General features: G+C 36.7%; 1 protein-coding gene and 1 long non-coding RNA gene across 2 annotated transcripts; one reads left to right on the top strand and one right to left on the bottom strand.

The window, feature by feature from the left end:
• Positions 1-2,541: 2,541 nt before the first annotated feature.
• METTL3 (methyltransferase like 3) lies at positions 2,542-21,038 on the top strand. Its single transcript, XM_003755812.4, has 11 exons — positions 2,542-2,804; positions 16,481-16,698; positions 16,786-17,190; positions 17,600-17,775; positions 18,670-18,886; positions 19,106-19,293; positions 19,517-19,555; positions 19,718-19,826; positions 19,951-20,016; positions 20,138-20,250; positions 20,790-21,038. The coding sequence occupies exons 1-11, from the start codon at positions 2,705-2,707 to the stop codon at positions 20,899-20,901; spliced, it is 1,743 nt and encodes a 580-aa protein (XP_003755860.1). The 5' UTR covers positions 2,542-2,704; the 3' UTR covers positions 20,902-21,038.
• LOC116421802 lies at positions 6,738-14,435 on the bottom strand. The gene is made up of 2 exons (XR_004232342.1): positions 14,184-14,435; positions 6,738-6,952 (listed from the first exon to the last, which is right to left on the bottom strand). It is a non-coding gene; the product is annotated as an uncharacterized LOC116421802 (long non-coding RNA).
• Positions 21,039-21,310: the final 272 nt, after the last annotated feature.

Here is a 21,310-nt window from a genome sequence, read left to right as displayed (position 1 = left end):
ATGTCCAAGCTATGTCCTATATAAAATTAAGTATCCATGTTTCCTCATTTTTCTCTGATAATCCATTCTGGGCCTTCTGGACAGATTAATCTTCCTAAAGCATTGCTCTGATCATATCATTCTATTAAAAATATCCAATTATTTCACATAGCCTAAGTAAAATCCAATTAACTTTACTAAATAAAATTCAAACATTCAAAACCATCCAAAGTCTTCCAAAATGCCTCTCCTCTTCAAGCCCTTACTTTTATAGTTTGTTCTTTCTTTACTTCTAAATGGGAATCTCATGCTTTAGTCATTCAAGAATACTGTATTCCCAAACAAAATCTCTTTTCCACTTTTGTGCCTTTGCTCACACCACATCCTATTCCTAGTCCCCATTCTTCTCACATATTTGCCTACTGGAAAGAAATGCTAGTTCTTCAAGATACCAGCTGAAGTGCTAAAACACTAAATCTTCCAAAGGTTTATTTGATTTTTTTGTTATTACACGAACATTCTATCCCAAAGTAGCTAGTTTATTCCATCGATATGATACGTTTTGCATATTCAATGCAAATCAATTCACCTATTGATGGTCTATGATGTTCTACAATTAAATCCTATACTAGGCATATATATATATATATATCTCAATAAGACAAAAAAAAAAAAAAAAAGTTGAGGTGGCTAAGTGGCACAGTGAACAGAGCACCAGCCCTGAAGTCAGGAGGACCTGAGTTCAGATCTGGCCTCTGACACTTAACACTTCCTAGCTGTGGGACCCCGGGCAAGTCACTTAATCCCAATTGCCTCAGCAAAAAATAAAAAAATCTTTTCTCTCAAAAAACTTATATTTTACATAATACCATGAATTGTTCTTTTCCCTAGTAGGTACACTGCTAACTAACAGAGTGTCTCACACAGAGAAAGATTTAATGTTTATTGAATGAATAAACGTTAAAATAAATACTCCAGTGAAAGGTGGAAATTAAAACTCACCATATTGCCTAGCATAAGACCACATTATTTAATAATTACTAAGCTTTTTTGAATTGCGTGGCGTAGTTGCTCATTCTATTTAAGTGCTATCTTCAAAGTTGCCAAGGATTCTTTACCAAGGCTCATGTCTTTTTCTCAATTCTTATTTACACCAACTAGCTACCCCTAGTTTTTTGTGACACTTATTCTCTCTTTTCCTGTTTGACTGTTCCTTCTCAATCTCTGTTGTTAACTTACCCATTTCATTCCCACTAATTGTGAGTTTCGGCCGGGGTCCTCTTATCTTCTCCTTCTATACTATTTTAAAGGGTTATCTCATCCGATTTCATACATTCAATGATGATCTCTATGGAGATGATTCTTCACCTAAAATTATCCCGTCCTAATCTTTCTCCTGACTTACAGTCTCAAATCACCATTTGCCATTGGACATCTTAGATATCTCATAAGATATTTCAATCACCACAAATCCAATATTAAACCCATTATCTTTCTCCAAAACTTTCCCCTTTTCCAAACTTGCCTATTATTGTCAAGGAACATCTTCTCAATCACTCAGGCTCCTAGCTTCAGCCTCATCTGCTACTTTTCACTTTTACCCATCTATTGTCAAAATTGATCATTTCTACCTTTACAAAATCTTTCGCATCTTGAACCAGTTTTGACCATGTTACTTTTTCTACTCACTAAACTCCCATGGCTCCCTATTACTTCCTGTGTCAAATATAAAAAGTTGATGTTTAATGTTCTTCACAACCTATCCCCTTCCTGGTTCATTGTGAATGCCACTAGGGAGCTTGTCTTTTCCCTTGTTAATGTTAAAACCCCTTTCCTTGCTGACTCTATCTTCTCCCAAATCTATTTCCTATTTACCACTCCTGGTGTCCGTTTTATCTCTTCATTTTGTCTGCGACCTCTTCTTGTAAATCAAGGTCACTTTTGGCAAAGAGAAGGGACGTTGTTAATTGCCTAGTTCCTTCTATTTCCAACTAGGAATTGCTCCTCCCCCCCCCCTCACCATTTGGTGATGACCTCATCAGTTCCTGACACAAACTGACACTTGATCTTAGACACGCACGTTTGTACTGGCTACCTCCCCCTCTGAACCACTGACTCAGTGCCTTGACTGAAGGGGTATTAAAAAAAGCAGGTGATTCCTAGGATTGTTGTGAGGATCAAATTAATTAACGCGTGGAAGGTGCTTTGCCAACTTTAAAACACTACGCTAGAAATATTGCGGTTGTATTCATCAGTTTCCTCGTTTGCAAAATGAGGAAATTGTAGGAGACGATCTCTAGCTTTTGGAACCTTTCGTCACATGATCTGCCTTCTTAACATGGCTCCTCTTCTGCTAACTTCCAACATGGCCGCACATGTGGCTATAATCAACATGGCCGTCCTCCTGCCAACTACCATCATGACTATTTCGGCTTCACATCGCCAATACCCACCGGCGCTTGCGACATTCTACGAGGCCGAAAAGAAAAATGGAGGCCTTCGTGCCCAGAACAAAGATGGTTCCTCTTTGTCTTCGACGTAAGGGCGGAAGCGGAAATGGCGCGCCCTTAAGGCGCCTTCCCCGCTAGTCTCTTCCTGTTTGGTGCCAAGTGTCCATGTGAAGTTTCTGCACCTCCCTCCCGGTGTTGGTGGCCTTGGCGGGGGAGGAAGCGCGGGAAGCGTGGCATCTCCGCCGCTTCTTTTGCCGGAACGTGAGGAAGCGAAGATGTCCGACACATGGAGCTCTATTCAGGCCCACAAGAAGCAGCTGGACTCTCTCCGGGAGAGGCTACAGCGGCGGCGGAAGCAGGACTCGGGGCACCTCGGTGAGGCGCGGGCGCGGAAGGGGGAAGATACAGCGGGCCATCCTGAGCTAAGGGTCCCAAGACTGGCAGGGCTAAGGAGGAAAGGGGCAGAGAGGGGTGGAGGCCGTGCGTCCTGCCCACAGCGCTCCTCGGGGATCCTCTTTGGCGTCTTCCGTTTCCCAGCCGAGCGTATGTCACCATCCGGGCGCCCCGTCAAGGGGGTCCTGCGCTCTCTTTTTAAAGAATTGAGGGAATGGGGGACGCGCTACTTAACGAGGTACCTTATCCACTTTTGAACAGTGCTGATGGTGAGAAAGTTTTTCTTAACGTCAAACTGAAAAATGCTTCTGCACCCATTGCTCCTGGCTCTGCCGTGTCGGGCTAAGGAATCCAATTCGTCTCTAGGTAAAGATCTCGGCTCTCCAGCGCGACCACCTTTCAGCCGTCTGAAGACAGTTGTACTGCAACACTCTCCCCTCAGCCCCCCAGAAAGTCTTTTTTCCAAATTAAACCTTGTCTGCAGTGCAACTCGTATGATTCTCAACCCAATTTTTAAAAGATCTGACACTGGTAAAAATCTAAACTCCGATGCGACTCCACCTATGTTCTTGCTGAGCAAGATGATATACTGTCATGTAGGTGAGAGGGAAAGATACTTCCAAGGAAATTGCTCGTGTCTTGTCAATATTGGAAAGAGAGAGCTGGGTTGGGAGATGCAAGGGATCTTAGGTGCCAGTAAAGTGGTTCATGGACCCAGTAACGTGAAAATCACTATTGTAGAACTAGCCATTGTTTATTCCTATTCAGCTTTCATCAGTTATCATTCTGGGCCTCTTTCTGAAGTATTTCGGTGGCTGTGTAGAGAGCATTCAGTTCAAGTCATGAAGGCTTAAGTTCAGATCCAGCCTCAACATGTTCATTAGCTATGTGACCCCATCAAGTCACTTAACAGCTGTTTGCCTCAGTTTACTCCACTATAAAGTAAGGATAATAACAGCATCTATTGGAATACTGTGTTTAGCATACTTAGTAATATATGTGGGTTTTTCCTTTTCCCTTTTCTGCATGTTAACTGGTTTTGATTTTGTTTTTACTTGTATTATTTTACATTTATACAAATACAGTCATTTTTCTCTTTTTTTTTAATTTGTTTTTTTTATTTTTTATTATTATAGCTTTTTGTTTACAAAACATATGCATGGGTACTTTTTCAACACTGATTCTTGTAAAACCTTGTGTTCCAACTTTAGGTTCTTCCCCCCATCCTCTCCCCTAGATGGCAGGTAGTCCAATATATGTTAAATATGTTGAAGTATATGTTAAATACAATATATGTGTATATATATTTATACAGTTATATTACCGCACAAGAAAAATCGGATTTAGAAAGAAGGTGAAAATAACCTGAAAGGGAAAACAAAAATTCGAGCAGACAATAACAGAAAGAGTGGTAATGCTATGTTGTGGTCCACACTCATTTCCCATAGTTTTCCCACATCCCCTCCAACATTCATCATTATCTTTCCTGTCATCTTAGCTGATCTGAGAGGTGTGTAGTGGTAGCTCAGAGTTGTCTTAATTTGAGTTTCTCTGATCATTAATGATTTGGAGTACCTTTTCATATGACTAGAAATAGTTTCAATTTCTTCATACAAAAATTGTCAAATACAATCATTTTTGAAAGCAACTAAGAAACTGCATGGTTTAGAGAAGTCATGACTTGAAGTCAGAGTACCTGGGTTCAGATCCCACCTCTGAAACACCATATTAACCTCTTCAGGCTTCAGTTTCCTAATCTATAAAATGACGTTAATAATGCTTTTGATGGGACTCAGATGAAATGTTGTTTAAGATTTTTAGAAATATTAGATAGATAGATATCCAAGCAGAATTTTATGTGGATGTCTCATGTGTGTATATAAAAGAATTCACTTAGTATGTTGATTATTTATATATCAAGATCAGATAAAATAATTTATGGAAAGCATTTTGCAATCCTTAAATTGCTATATAAATGCTGTTATTATCCTGTGATATTTTTGTCCATGCCTCTCATAAATTTTCCATAGATCGGCTTAGTGGGTTGGAAGCTTTTCTCTAAGGCTTTTAATACAGCATGGATGCTATTGTAGCACAAAAACTATCTGTTTATCTCTCATTTTCTGTTTAACAAAAATCTTTTGATAAATTTTTTTCATCATATCATACAAATCCACATTGGTCCATTGCAGTCTAAAGTGTGTCTAAAACAGTCTAAAAAGTGATGCTTGCTCATAGACTCAGATTTAGAGTTGGAAAGAATTCAGAGGCATCTTCTTTATTTTACAGATAAGGAAACAAGAGGATAAGAGGGCAAGAGAGGTGAACTGACTTACCCAAGTTTATACAGTTAATAATGAACAGATCTGAGATTCAAACTGAGGTCCTCTTGACTCAAAATAGAACCTTCATTGTCAATACATTGACAGAACATAAAACCTCACTCTACTGGTTTATTGTTTATTAAAAGAAAGGAAGGATCAGTGTTTTTGTTAGTCATTAAGTATTTTAGAAGACTCTATTAGGCATCTTGCTAAAAGCTGGGGATAAAAAGAAAATTTATTTTTAAAAAAGCCCACTCCCTCAAGGAGCTCAGAATTTATTGAGGGAAACAACACTTAAATAACTGTACAAAGAAGATATGTACAGGATAAATAGGAGATTAGAGAGAAGTTCTAGCTTTATAGGGAATTGGAAAATGCTTCTTGTAGAAGATAGAATTTTAGCTGGGACTTGAAGGAAACCAGAAGCCAAAGATAAGAAGCAAGAGAATTCCAGATATGATGAACAGTCAGTAAAAAAAACTGTATTTGCTACAAGAAATTTCTTCTCTTCCCTAACCTCCCCCCTCCCCCTTTTCTATAGGGTAGAGAGGGGAGAGGGGGAAAAATGGATTTTTAAAAAATAGAATGGTAGCAGGATGCTACACATGTGAAATGTTGCATGAACTTTCAGGAATAAGGCTATTCACCACATTATTAGTTTTACCTAACAAAGTAGGAATAAACTATAAATGTAGGTAATGTGAAAGCAAAATATATCAATAAAATTTTAAATTTAAAAGAAAAAAGAGAATAAACAGAGTCAGAGATGAAGTGTCTTGTTTGACAAATGTCAAGGAGGCTCTGCTGTCACTAGATTGCAGGGTTAGTGGAGGGTAATAAAATGTAAGAAGACTAGAAAGGTTATGCTATTGTTTATAGCCAAACAGAGAATTTTATATTTGGTCCTAAAGCTAATAAGGAGCCATTGGCATTTATTGAATAGCTTTAACTTTGATAAAATGTTTAAATGCTATCCATTGTTTTTTATCCGAATTTTGTTTCTCATTTGGTCCCATTCCTCTGTTGTAGGAGTAATTGTTCTTTTTTTGGTTTGGTTTGTATTGAATCTTTTCATATAGGTCTATTTACCTAACTTGAAACTCTCTCCTAAACTACAGGCCCACATTACCAACTGTTTATTGGACCTCTCTAGCTGGAGACCCTGTGGGCATCTCAAACTCAATATAGCCAGAATAGAATTTATTATATTTTTTTAATTCACTACCCTTCCTTCCAGTTTTACCACTGGTATTGAAGAATTACTAAATTCCAGATATCAGTTTGAAATCTTACAGTTATCTTTGATACTTTCTTCTTCTTCATATCCATCTCCAATGAGTTACCAAGTTTTGTTGATTCTACTGCCACAACATCTCTTATATCAATCCCCTTCTCTGCCACTGGACTTTGATGACTCTGGAAGCAATGAGTGAGGTTGATGATTCTTCCAGTTCACTCGAAAGTCAAGACACCACCTGGTCCTCTTCAAAAATGAAGGATGAACAACAGTGACCACTTTAGTTCAGGTTCCCATCACCCTTTACCTGGACTATTACAATAGCATACTAATTGGTTTTTTGTTTCCAATCTCTTCATCTTCAACATAACTCCAAACTTGATATATCTAATACAGAGATTGGATCTTCTGAGTCTTCTACTAAAAAATTCTCCAAAAAAAAAAAAATCTTTGATGGTTAAAAAATACATTTCCTAGCCAGGCATTTAAAACTTTCTACAGTATATCTTCTACTTCCTTTTCCAGATTTATTTCCTGTTGTTGTTCTGCATGTACTCTTCATTCCATGACTACAACAATATAAATGAAACAAAAACTGAAACGAAATACTATAGTTATAATGACCAAGCTCTGGGGCACCTTCATTGCAAACATTTTGACTATGGATATGAAATATGACACTGGCAAAATATGGTTTATATGTGGTTGTTTTTTTTTCTTTTTGTTAATTTTCTTTTTCCTTTTTATTACAAGTTGCAAATTTCTTAACAAAGGAAGAAAGAATATATTGAGAAATGAAAGTGTTATAGAAACAAAGATATCAATATAAATAAGATAAAGATAAGGCAGAAAAGGGAGAAGGAAAAGAGAAGAAAAGAAAAGAGAAAAGATAAAGGAGAGAAAGGGAGAAGTGAGATCTCAGAAAGTTTGAAAATCATTACCCCTATCCAATCTGTGGAGCTGGTTCCTTAGTGCATTTATTATGAACAGACATAGTGACCAGACAGGAAATTTGGCCCAGGATCAAATAGTGCCTGGCATATAGTAAGCACTGTTAAATGTTTGTTAACAGACTTTATTTGGCTGTATGTCATGGAATACAAATGCCTAAAGAATTAAATCTGCATATTACCTAAAGAGCAGTTGAGAGGGATGGGGTTGTGTTGTGTATAGAATAGGGTGGGGGAGAGGATACTATTTCAAGGTAGAGGAGCTATAAAAAGGTTCAACATTGGAAATTTAATATTTTTTTATGGAAATAGTATTAAACATTACCATCTGACTTGTAGATGAAACCTATATGTGCTGTCTCCCCTAATAGAATGTGAGCTCCTTGAGAACAGCAACTGTTGATATCTCCAATGCTTAACAAAGTACTTTGTACTTACTGTATAGTAAGCATTTAATAAATTTTGCCTTTTAATGTATTCAGAAACATTTGTATATCTTTTGTGTTGATCAATGAGCTACTAAAAATCTTTTTTTTTTTTTTTTTTTTTTTTTTTAATGTAAACCTCTAATGCCCTGGATAAAATCTGTAGTTTGAAAATTAAGTTGTGCTACTATATTTCATTATTCTTTCTAACATCTTAGTCTTTGTTGATGTAGCAATGCTACTTATACAAACTGAACCAGCTGCTTTGATCATAATTAGAATCATAAACTTAAGTGAATTTATAGTGAGATTATCTAGTCCAACTCACTCTTTTTATAGATGAACAAAATCAGTCCCTGAGGATTTTAAGTAGTTAGCTGCTTTTTGGCAAGGAACTGGAAACAGAGTGGATGAACATCAGTTGGGAATTGGCTAAAAAAGTTGTGGTATATGAATGTAATGGAATATTGTTCTATAAGAAATGACGAGCAGGCTGATTTCAGAAAAGTCTGGAAAGACTTACATGAACTGATGCTAAGTAAAGTGAGTAGAGCCAAGAGAACATTATACACAGCAACAGCAAGATTATGTGATGATCAACTATGATGGACGTGGCTCTTTTCAATAATGAGATGATTCAGGCCAATTCCAAAAGACTTGTGATGGAGAAAGTCATCAGCATCCAAAGAGAGAACTATGAGACTGAAGGTGGAGCATAACGTAGTATTTTCACCTTTTTTTTGTTGTTGTTTGCTTGTTTATTTTCTTCTCATTTTTCCCCCTTATGATTTTTCTTGTGCAGCATGATAAATGTGGAAATATGTTTAGAAGAATTGCACATATTTAACCTATGTTGGATTGTTTGCTGTCTGGAGGAGGGAGAGGGAGGGAGAAAAATTTGGAACATAAGGTTTTGCAGGGGTAAGGTTATCTTTGCATGTGTTTTGAAAAATAAAAGAGTTGTTATAAAAAATGTATTGAACTAAAGAAATAAATAACATATGAAGACTAAAAAAAAAAAAAGGTAGTAGATTGCATTGTGTTTTCCCAGTTAAGAATTGACCATAAGAAACAGTGAAAAGAGTTTATTCAGAGATTTGTAAACTAAAAAGGAGGTGAGATAGTCATGTAATGAGAGCAAAATAATGAGATATCTAAGCTACATGCTTTAAATAAAGTCAGAAGATGTAAAGTTCCTTACTCCCAGCCAGTTAGGATGACCCTTACTGAGGATTTATGGGAAGATGTACAGAATTACAAGTATGTAAAAGCATGAATGAATTAGTTTGTACTGTTGAAAGCAGTACTCACAATAGCCTTGGAATATGTGTATTTATTAATTAAAATGCCATGCAAGTAATCAGAAGTTTTAAGAAAGTTTAAATTCTTTACATGGTCTGTTTCTTTGTAACAGAAAGAAATAAAATTGGTCCAACACGATATTTTTATAGTTTTACAAACTGTCTTGCAAACAAGTAGGATCATAAAATTTCAAATTCAGAATTAGATTCTCTATTAGATTTCTAATCTAGTGCAGTGGCTTCATTTTACAGATGAGGAAATTGAGATCCCAACAGGCGAAATAATTTGTTCAAGGTCAGATAACCAGGTCTTCTTACTAGCAAATATTTATCTCAAAAATTCACACAGCTCACACATAAAAGTGTTATTACCCTAGATTTGCCTAGATATCTTTTCTTTTGAAAAGTATTTAAGCTTCCCATATAAATGAAATTAATGAGATAGGAGCTTTTTTCTAAATACTATCTTAGCCTTTTGAAATAAAATAATTATCTCTTGATAGTCGTTTGATGGAAGGCGGCAGTTCATTATAAAGTATCTTTGACTTTGTTATCATCCTAACCCTCTTTGCTGCTATATGTTAATACATAACCGAAATGCCCATCCATTTATTTCAAAGATTCACATATATATTAGATTTCCAATATTTACATTTTTTTTCTGAACCTAATGAGTTGCTGATTTAACTAACTTTCTTAGGCTTCTTTGCATATCAAAAGGGGGTGTTTTAAATCAATCTTGGTATGAAAGATAAGCACAAACACAATTTAATGGTGTTAGTTGATATTGGCAAAATGGTAATTATTAGGTTATGAATAGAAATTATTGGACCAGTGAGTCACATACAGACCTCAAGATGTTTAGATGAATGAAATAAAATTATTAATGGAATGTTATTAGCTCATTGTTAAGAATGATATGAATATGTATAAAACCAAAAAAGTACTTTCTTTCTTTGCATTGTTGAAAGGAAATAAAGGAAATCTCTGAGGAGAGATCATAACTTTCTAATTCTCATCCAGTATTCTGGGAGGATAATACAAATCAAGACAGTAGTACTGAAATAAATGATCAGATTTATAAAGGGAAAAGATTGACAACAAATTTTTCATTATTCATGTTTTGAATTCTTGTTTATATTGGAAAATTATAACTAACTTGTAAACAGCATTTTGATCCTCATATTAACTAATACAAATCAAAAGGATATTGGAAAAGTAAATACTTTTATAACAATGAAATCAAATTAGTAATTGATGGTATCAACAATAAATAAGAAACTTTAGTAGCTTGTTTTAAACTCATTGACATTCAAGATAAAATCAAAAATTTTTCAGCAATGCAAAATAGGTGTCAGAATATATCTATAATCAATGCTTAAAATATATTTTGTAAATAGAATAGTTTTATAAATGGTTTTAAATCAAATAACATCTCTAAAGAATTGGGTAGTATCTTCAGTCAATAGAGCAGCTAACATGAAGGGATCATTCAGTGGGTTTCATTTAAGTTAAAAGAGCCATCATCCAGCCAAGTTTACATGTGGGATTGCATGTTTTGAATTTGGTAATAATAGATGTCATGGGAAAGTCAGAAGAGGTTACTCCTCTCTTTTGAATCTTTAGATTCCTGTGCTTCATTCTTATGAGAGTCACATACAAAGAATGGATATTTGGCAGGAAAATAAGGTGGTGTTTCACAGCTGCAGCTTTGAGAAAAGTGTTTAAAGAATCATTATTTGTGACAGTTTGAGTAGACTATTCCCACACAGGATTTGGGGTTAGATAACAGTTATAAGGAGGGGACATTCAAAAACTCGCTATGTAGTTTTGAAATCGTGATCTGCAGCTCAGTAGTTTCTAATAATTTTTAGATTATTTGTACCATTTTTGGTTTCTTACACTCAAGTGACATGACTGTAGTATAGACTCAGGGAAGAATTTTAGAAGCAATGTAAATACTATAGGTTGGGACAAAACACGAGAAATTTTCCTGAATAAACATAGGTCTCCATTTCCTGTAAAACAATGTCAAGAACATTGATGTTATGATAGAAAGTGTTGTACTCAAAGTACAAATACACATTAAGAAAAATACTGTCTAGATAAAATGTGACCTGTCACATTGGTGAAAATTTCAGTATGTCTATGATGTAGACATGCAAGATCAATTTAAAATCCTCTACCTCTACCACAGGTAAAATAATCTCGACATTTTGATGTGACTAGAAATATTAATCACATCAGCACTATATACCAAATTTGGTTTTTTAAAATAGATTTTCTCTTATGTTATCATTCCCCCTTCCAAAAAACCATCACTTAGAGAAAAATTTTAAAAAGGGGGGAGGGGGAAGTTGAGAAAATCAATTGACATGTTAAAAAAAAATTGATGCTACATCCTGTTTCATGCCCTTAGAAAGGATACTCCTTTCTGAGAAACAAATAAGAAATGGCAGCTTGGGGCTGCCTTCTCATATTTTTATTTTGGGGCCAAGCATCTTCATTAAACACAGCTTTACAACTTTTAGTTTGTTTTGTGGTGGTTCAACATTGTTGTATTGTTTTCTTGGCTCTGTTTATTTCACTTTTTTTATTAGTCCATATAAATCTTTGTCTTTCTGCATTCACTATATTTGTCATCTTTTTTTTTTCCCACCACAGTAATATTTTATTACAATCACGTATCATAATTTGTTTAGCCATTATCCAAGTGTTTTCACTTTTTTGCTATCACAAAAGGTGCTATTATAAACATTTCAGTGAATATGGAGCTGGTTGTTTTTTTCAGTGTACTCTCTGAGACAAAGGACATGGATTTTTTTAGCCATTTTATGGGCATAATTCTAAATAACTTTCCAGAATGGTTGTATTAATTCAAGCTCCTCTAGCAGTTTGTTACTTTTCCTGTCTTTATACAGCAACTTCAACATTTAGTATTTCCATCTTTTGTCATCTTTGCCAGTTTTCTGGGTGTAAGGTGAAACCTTTGGGTCATTGTGATTTGTATTTTATTAACCTAATGTTAGTTTTTAAAAATCACTGTGATCTAACAAGTTAGATTGAGAAAAAACACAAATAGGAAGGTAGAATTTCTGAAAATTTTTACTTTTTGGGGCTGAGGAGTCTTTATTTAAGATATATTTTTATTGACAACTTTTATTTTACATCTAAATCTTCCTCTATTCCTATCCTGCCAGATATCCTTTATGAGAGAGAGAGAGAGAGTCAGTGAGTGCATGGGGGGGGGGGGGGGGGGGGGTTAAGAAAGGATTGAGAGTTGGGGAATGGAAAAAACTGATCCATGTATTGAAAATATCCTACAATACATGCAATTAGTTGTTCCATATCTGTGTATTATTCTTCACACACCCCCCCAAGGTAAATAAGTAGGAAAACTGTCTTTTTATATCTTTGAGACCATGCTTGTTCTTTGTAATGTGCAACTTTCATTTTTAGTTATATTGTGGTGATTCTTTCCATTCACATTGTTGTAATCATCGTATAAGTATTTTTTCTTGGCCCTCCTCTTAATTTAGTGTCACTTCACATATTCCAGCCTTTTTATTCCTGTTTGTTATTTCTTTTAGCACAGTATATATTCCACACATTTGTTTTATTCAAAAATTGTTGCAACAATTTCATTTGTTTTTATTATCTTTTTTTAATGTAACCTTCATTTCTGAATGTATTCTTTTTTCTCCTACCTTAGTAAGTCCTCCTTTGTATTAAATGTCATCTAGGAAAAGAGTGGTTTGGGGGGGGAGGGCAGGGGGAGGAAGTTCAGCAAAACCAAGCAACTCTTTCATTAATTGTGTTTGAATATTTATGCAGTATTCCACACTGATAGATCTTTGCTCTTCAAAGAAGAGGGGGAGGTGCATTTTTCTCAACTCTAATCCCTGGCTTCCTTCAAGACTGCTCAAATTCTACCTTTTGTAGGAGTCCTTTCCTAGCCTCACTAGTTGCTAGTGCCTTCCCATTCAGGTTTACTTTGTGACTGCTTTGTATGACTTGTGTATACTTATAGATATACATGTTAACCCCTCTATTAGAATATAAATTTCTTCAAGGGAGGGACTGTTTCATATTTGTCTCTATCTTTAAAACCTAGCCCATAGTAGAAAATAAATACTTGCTGGTTGATTGCTTGATTGAACTACCCTAGGCCAATGAATGAGCAATTATTTATTAAATATTTCTGTGTACTAGGCACTATACTAGAAATAAAAAGGTGAACATGACATAGTCCCTGCTCTCATGGAACTTACATTCTTATATTTCATGGGGAGAAAACATATACATATGTAAGTACATCAGAATATATACAAAATAAATGCAGGGTGATTTTTGAAAGGTAAGACATTAATAGCTAGATCAGGCAAAGTATGGAAGTCAGATCAAGAAAGGTTTTCCTGTAGAAAATGATACTTGAACTGAAATTTGAAGAAAACCAGGTTTTTCAAGAAGCAGAAATGAAGGTTTGCAATTGGTTTTTATGATTACATGAGTTGTAATAATATTTTCTTGATTCATTGATTTTCACATTGGTTTAAATTCAGTTGTGCAAGAAAAAGTCTTTTTCTCATTTTTTATAATTTATGGAAGAGGAAATAGGTGTTCAGTTTCATGCACATACAATTTGCATTGTTTTATTTCACTATACTCATTATAGTCAGACACAAAACTGCGGAAATTAACAACTGTTTACTCTTAGCAAATAAAAGGAAAATTAAATTCTGCAACTAACAAGGCTTAAAATGTAGCACTGTTAGCAAAGTGTCTTGGGTATCTGAGCTATTTCCCTTCAAGTAAATTTTTTAATTTAACTAAAATAAGTTCCATGATAATGAAAATCTCTGAATAACCACAAGTTTTGTGATCTTTATCTGATAGTCCAAATTTTAATATGACCAGAAAGGTCTTTGGAGCCCAGTCTAATGAGATTGGATCTCAATTACTTTACAGAGATACACACCGATAAGAGTCTTGTACAGAGTACTTCTTAGTTTGTTTAGATCTGGATCAATCAACCGGCATTTATATAAGAACCTGCTATGTACCAGGCAGTATGCTTAGGTGCTGGGAGTAAAAATGTACAATATTTACCCTCAAGGAACTTACCTTTTTCTTGGAGGATACAAGATGTTCACCAAAACACATATACAAATATAAAGTGATTGGAGAGAAAGACATTAGGAGAAACAAGGACTTCTTGGAGGTGACAGTTGAGCTGATCCTTGAAGGGAGCTTGGGATTCCAGGAAGAGGAGGTGAAGAGTGAGAACATTCCGGATGAGGGGGACAAGGACAGCAGCTTGTGCTAAGGCAAAAAAAACAGTAGGCAGTCAAGTTTAGCTGTTGTATGCATCAGGGGAATAGTAAGAAGTATAGCTTGGGAAATAAACTGGAGTCAGATGGGGAAAAGGAAATAGTAAAGGAATTTGTATTTTTATATCAAAAATAATGGGGAGCAATTGAAGTTTCTTGAGCAAGAGAAAGACAATCAGACTTGTACATTAGAAGAACTAATTGGCAACTCTTTGGAGGAAGAATTGAGCGAGGCTAGTATCGTGGAGACCAATCAGGAGATTATTAGTTATCCAAATGAAAAGATATGAGGGCCTGATCTTAGATTAGGTGTCGGGGTTGTGAAAATGGGGACAGAAATTAGCCCTAAAGAAGGTGGTATCTAGTAAAGAGGTATCTACAAACAGGATAGAGGATTAGGTGGGGGAGCAGGGAGATGGAGATTATTAAGAAGGAAGAGATAAGGATGATTTCTTGGTTGCAAAACTTAGTTGATTAGGATGATGGTGCTTTTGACAAAAATTGGCAAGTTAGGAGAGGTAGGTGTATGGGTAAAGATAGAAGTTTTGTTTTAAAATATTGTTTAAAATGTTTATGAGACATCCTCAGAGAGATGTCAAGCAGGCAGTTAGAAATGTAGGCCTGAAGTTTGGGGGAGAAATTAGGACTGAATATATAGATTTGAGAGTCATCTATATAGATGAATAGAGGGGAACTGATGAGTTCACTGAGAGAGAGTATGTAAAAAGAATTAAGGTAAACCTGGTTAAAATGATCCTGAAAAGGCAACTGAGAAGAATTAAGCAGATAGGTAAGAAAAGAACTACAACAAAACTGTGCCATTAAAACCTGACCAAAGGGGAAAAGTGGTCAGCAGTATAAAATACTAAGTGATATCAAGAAAGGCGAGTACTGAGAAATATATTGGATTTAACAATAATTAGTATCGGTGACCTTAGAAAGGGCAGTTTCAATAAATGGTGAGGACCACAGCCAGATTATAGTGGGATGTGAGAGAGTGTAAGCAGCTTTTTCTAGGAGTTTGAATACAAAAAGGAATGAGAGAACAAAAGCTTGAGGGAATGGTTGGCTCAAATAAATAATTTTGTTCTTAAGGCTGGATGATGGCTGGGCATATTTATAGGCAACTGGGAAGGAGCCAATGGATAAAAAAAGATTGAACATTAGGGGAGTGAAGGAGAATGAATGGAAGGGACATAACCATTGATTTGTCCTTGATCCTTCCCCTTCCTGGTAGGCTGACATTGGCAAAGAGAAGGACCATTTTGACCATTTAGACTGTAGCTAAGAAGAGAATGAAAGGTGATGTTGCTGTGATATGAATTGTAGAATTGGGGAGGTGGAGCTCTCCGATGGATTATTTCAGTGTTTTGTGTGTAAAGTATGAGGCTTGTGATTTTCTGGAAGTTGGCTGGGGGATTGAGGAAGGAGGGAATGTTTGAGAAGAGATTTGGAACATCTGCTAATTAAGAATGTGATAGTCAAACAGTGAAGAATAAAAGAGGATAACAGATCAGTTCAGATTGGATAGGATACTGGAGAGGAATAGGAAAGTGATAGAAAAATAGAAGTGCCAAACCCATAGAAAGGAAGCATTCACAAACTTCAAGAAAATTTTGTTTCCATTTTAATTAGATAATAATCCATAATGCAGAATAGGCCATTTCAAATTCCTACTTCACGAAAGTCCTCCCTTATGCAGTGATGTGACATTAATTTGTTCTTCTAACTCACACTAGTTTTTAGGAATTTTTGTCATCTTAAACTGCTGTTTAATGCCTTCTAAACCAAAAGGTGACCCTGAAGGTAAAAAGCAGAGAAATTTACATCTAGATATTGCGCCTTAGTTTACTAACTTTGTGGAGTTTTGTGGAATTTTGGAGAAGACTTATGTAAGGAACTCTCAAGACCATCCTGGGAGAAAGATTAGGAAGTTTATTGACTGTTCCATGAATAGCAAAAGAAGGAAAAGTCAGAGAACCTGCATGGCATAAGGAAAGGTTATTGCTGGGAAAGCTAAATTTAGTTACTTTAAAATATCCACTGGTTATGATTCAGTCCTACTGTGTTCTTCTCTATCCTGCCATTCAGATCCTCGGAACCCAGAAGCAGTGTTGTCACCAACCTTTCGCAGTGATAGTCCAGTGCCCATGACACCCACTTCAAGTGGCCCTAAACCCAGCACTGCTTCAGGAGCTGCAGAGCTCGCCACAGACCCTGAGCTAGAGAAGAAGTTATTACACCATCTCTCAGACTTGGCGCTGACATTGCCCACTGATGCTGTGTCCATCCGCCTTGCCATTTCTACGGTAATGATATCTATGTGACAGAGGGCTGGGATTCCCCACTTTCCCTTTTCTTCAGCTTATAGCCAGTATCTTGTTGCCCTTCCCCAGCCAGATGCCCCTGCAACACAAGATGGGGTGGAAAGTCTTCTACAGAAGTTTGCAGCACAAGAGTTGATTGAAGTAAAGCGAGGCCTTCTTCAAGATGATGCCCATCCCACCCTGGTGACCTACGCTGACCATTCTAAGCTTTCAGCCATGATGGGGGCTGTGACAGAAAAGAAGGGTCTTGGAGAAGTGGCAGGGGCCAGCACAGGGCAGAAGCGGCGAGCAGAGCAAGACCTCACCACAGCTACTACTTTTACCAGTTCCTCAGCTTCTGGTTTGGCCTCTTCAACCTCAGAGCCAGCCAAAGAGCCAGCCAAAAAATCACGGAAACATGCTGCTTCTGATGTAGACCTGGAAATTGAGAGTCTTTTGAATCAACAGTCTACCAAGGAACAACAGAGCAAGAAGGTTAGGAACAGAAGTAGTGACAGTAAGAAAACCTAAATAAATAGTAGGGGAAGAATATATGTGGGCGTTCTAGGTAGCCCTCCAAAAAAGTATTTAGGTGGGAGAATAGGAATGATTAAGATCCAGGGAAATGGATCATAGGATCATGAATGAGAATGGGGAAAGGGAATGAATATTTTTTGTTTTAATTTCTGGGTAAAGGACAGCCTAAGTGATTAGAACAAGAAGTCACTATTTTTGCATTCTAGTTTGAGATCAAAGCAATCTTACTGGTCAAGGCTGTGTAGACCTTAGATAAGTATTCTCTTTATCCTTATCTCTCCCAAGGGCCTTAATAACAGGTAAAATATATAGTGGTGCTATTTGCCAAATAAAGAACCTCGTAGGTCTTAGACTTCTTTTGTTATAGGTGAGTCAGGAGATTTTGGAGCTGCTAAATACTACAACAGCCAAGGAACAATCCATCGTGGAGAAGTTTCGCTCACGAGGACGGGCCCAAGTACAAGAGTTCTGTGACTATGGCACCAAAGAAGAGTGTATGAAGGCCAGTGATGCTGACCGACCCTGCCGCAAGTTGCATTTCAGGTCTTTTGAGAGGGGAACAGGTGGGCTGGCCCCCTTGGAATGAGTGAATGTTCATTCCCTTTAGGTACAAGTCCTTTCCAAAACCATTGGGGTTCTTTTACCCTATCACCTGATATTTGAATAGATGTTTCAGACAGAGAGAGACAGAAAGAGGGAGGGAGAGAAGTGCTACCTCCATATAAAGATATAATCTTCCCTGGGAAAGAATACTTGGGCTTATCCCAAATTGAACTAGAAGATAAAAATGCCATTTTTTATGTTTAAAAAAAAATTTGTACATATTTAACCTGTTAAATTACTTGTTATCTTGGGGGGGGGGGGACTGGTAAGGAAAGAGAAAATTTGGAACACAAAGTTTTACAAAAACCATTTTTATATGTATTTGGAAAAATAAAATACTTAAAAAAAAAAAAAAAGATAAAAATGCCATTTGTATGATCTTCCTTCTTGGTACAAGAAAGCATTGGATGTTTTCTAGATCCTACTGATATGTAGGATACATATCAGTAGGATCTAAAGTTCCTTAAAAGCCATATGACTTTAAAAAAGGGGAAGACAGAAAACTGTAGAAACTGTTGCTGATTGGATTGTCTTATAACTTTTCTATAACCAAATGATGTTCTCTCCCTGCTTTTGTGATAAAGAAGCTAACTTAGAGAAGGGAAGTAGAATAGATATTTTCTGTGGTTTTGATCACATCTTTTACTATTTGCCATCTTTCCCCAAAGCTACTAGTGGTAGAGAGAAAGAAATTTTAATGAGAATAAGGACTGGCTTTGGGAATCTTGTGAGAAAAGATTTAGTACCTGCAATATACCAAATTTACATTGTAGAATCTGAGGTAATTGGCTTTCTTCCTGGCAGCTGTGAATTCTCTGGTTTTATTTCCCATAGGCGAATCATCAATAAACATACAGATGAATCATTAGGCGACTGCTCCTTCCTCAACACTTGCTTCCACATGGACACTTGCAAGTATGTACATTATGAGATTGATGCCTGCATAGATGCTGAGGCCCCTGGCAGCTCGGACCACCCTCCTAGTCAGGAACTGGCCCTTACACAAGGTGTTGGTGCTGACTCCAGTGTGGATCGACTCTTCCCACCCCAGGTATCACTGCTTCCTCAGAAAAATCCTGAGCCCAATTCCAGGAGTATTTATGTAGAAAGCCACAGTTGTAGAAAGAGCAAAGCTATAATAGGTTACGCCCTACTTATTAGGAATGGGTAGTTATATTTACAGTGAATTATACAATGATAAATAGAGGTGAAGACTTGGATATGGATTTGACTTTTGGAGGCAGGAAGATGACCAGTTTACCTCCCACAGTGGATCTGTTGTGATATCCGCTACTTGGATGTGAGCATCTTGGGGAAGTTCGCAGTGGTAATGGCTGACCCACCCTGGGATATTCACATGGAGTTGCCATATGGTACCCTAACAGATGATGAGATGCGGAGACTCAACATCCCAGTGCTTCAGGATGATGGCTTTCTCTTTCTCTGGGTCACAGGCAGGTATGCACATTGTAGTCTTGTGATATAAAAGTGCAGTTATGGCAAAAAAGATTCCACTCCTGGCTGAGTGGAAAAAGATCCTGGGTAATCTTAGCACTGCTATTAGGCTTGGTAATCCACCCTATTTAAACCTTGACTCACCCCATTTCATATTTTATAATTAACTTCCTCAGAGGCAGGAAAGAGTAAGTTATGACGATTAACTCCTTATTTTCCTCCCTAGAGCCATGGAGCTGGGCAGAGAATGTTTGAACCTTTGGGGGTGAGTAGCAATCAGTATGTTGTTTCTTGATGATATAATTCCATATCATTATTCCCTGGGATTTTCTGGTTCCCTTTTTTCCTATCAATCACCTTTGTTAATGATTGTATTGCAGAATTTGAAGGCCTAACTAGACTGTATTTATACTTTTACTTTTTATAGATATGAGAGGGTAGATGAAATTATCTGGGTGAAAACAAATCAGTTGCAACGTATTATTCGAACAGGGCGCACAGGCCACTGGCTAAACCATGGGAAGGAGCATTGTTTGGTAAGTAGCTGTGGGGATCAGCTGGGATAAAAAAGGAACAGTAGTTTGGTTTCTTGTTGAGAAGTATACTGTGGTAGCAGAAACTTCAGATACTATGTATAACATACTGTCTCTATGGTGGCAGGTTGGTGTCAAGGGAAATCCTCAAGGCTTCAACCGGGGCCTGGATTGTGAAGTGATTGTAGCTGAGGTAAGTACTTGTATCCCCAAAACATTCTGTATTTTCCCTTATAGTGAATTTTCATGCACACTTCAGTATCTCATTTCATTGTAGAAATGTTAATTTAAAAGCAGTTATCTTTGTTTTTCAGGTTCGTTCCACTAGCCACAAACCAGATGAAATCTATGGAATGATAGAGAGGCTTTCCCCTGGGACACGCAAAATTGAGTTATTTGGACGACCACACAATGTACAACCCAACTGGTAAGTTCCAGAAGCTAGTCTGAGTCAATAGTCTCCTGAGATTGTGGACCAAAAAATAGCATAGTTTCTTCCATTCCAATCTTATCTTTTATGCCCAAGTCTGAACTGCTTCACATTTTTATTAGGGGTGCCACTTGTTTGATGGGGGTATTCTGCCCCCCTGTGGTTGGAAGGTATTTTGTTCCTTTAATGTTCAGGTGGGCAATTTAGTTTGGTTCAATGCATCTCCACACCTAATCTTTTCTAGCTAAACTGCTGTCAATATTTCAAGTGCTTTTGATTTAAACCAGTTCTTAAATAAGTATTTAAAAAACAAGCTCAAAGATTAAGATTCTCTCTATATAAACTATTATAACTGGTTCCTTTTCTAATCCAACATACATTACTTATTTAATAGTAGTATTCTGAGAAAGGGTCTGTTACATAAAAATAAGGTAAAAAACACTTGGTCTAGACATATAGTTCCTTCCAAATTCAATTCCCTCTGATTTTATAAGTCCATAGTTGTGCTACTTTTTCATTGCTGCTTTCATTTCCAGGATCACGCTTGGGAACCAACTTGATGGGATTCACCTGCTTGACCCAGATGTGGTTGCCAGGTTCAAGCAACGGTATCCTGATGGCATTATCTCCAAACCTAAGAACATGTAGAAGTACTTCTTTCCTGGCTAGTTAAGCAGCCGTAGGGATGTCTGCTGTAATACTGTCCTGGACCTGAACAGACTTCTTTGGGGGAAGTGGGGAAGGGATATCTTTTTAAATAAAATAGGACTGATTGTCAAATTCTACCTATGGGCTACAGCCATAATTAGATAAAAATAATACATATAGTATATAGAAAGACAAGCTAATCTTTGAATCGTTTACTCTAAAGCAAATACCAGCTTTTGCTACTCTTCATTAACTAATAGGTACTTTTTTTTTTTCAGAATTGCAACAAGTGAAAACGTACCACTGGATTACTTAACCTGGCATTATTTAGAGGACCAAGAACAGTTTAGGGTATGCAGGGCTGGTTTATCATCTAACTTAAACAAGAATTTCTTCCCATGGAAACACA

Source organism: Sarcophilus harrisii, chromosome 2 (assembly GCF_902635505.1).
Source record: "Sarcophilus harrisii chromosome 2, mSarHar1.11, whole genome shotgun sequence".
Taxonomy (NCBI): Eukaryota; Metazoa; Chordata; class Mammalia; order Dasyuromorphia; family Dasyuridae; genus Sarcophilus; species Sarcophilus harrisii.
Note: the sequence above shows the minus strand (reverse complement) of the source record. Positions and strands in the feature narration are given on the sequence as shown.

What these genes read in the sequence shown, in the direction of transcription:
- METTL3 (XM_003755812.4), top strand. Translation starts at nt 2,705, where the DNA reads ATGTCCGACACATGGAGCTCTATTCAGGCCCACAAGAAGCAGCTGGAC. An exon ending in TCCGCCTTGCCATTTCTACG is followed by an intron (nt 16,699 to 16,785) that starts GTAATGATATCT and finishes GCCCTTCCCCAG; the next exon opens with CCAGATGCCCCTGCAACACA. An exon ending in TGCCGCAAGTTGCATTTCAG is followed by an intron (nt 17,776 to 18,669) that starts GTCTTTTGAGAG and finishes TATTTCCCATAG; the next exon opens with GCGAATCATCAATAAACATA.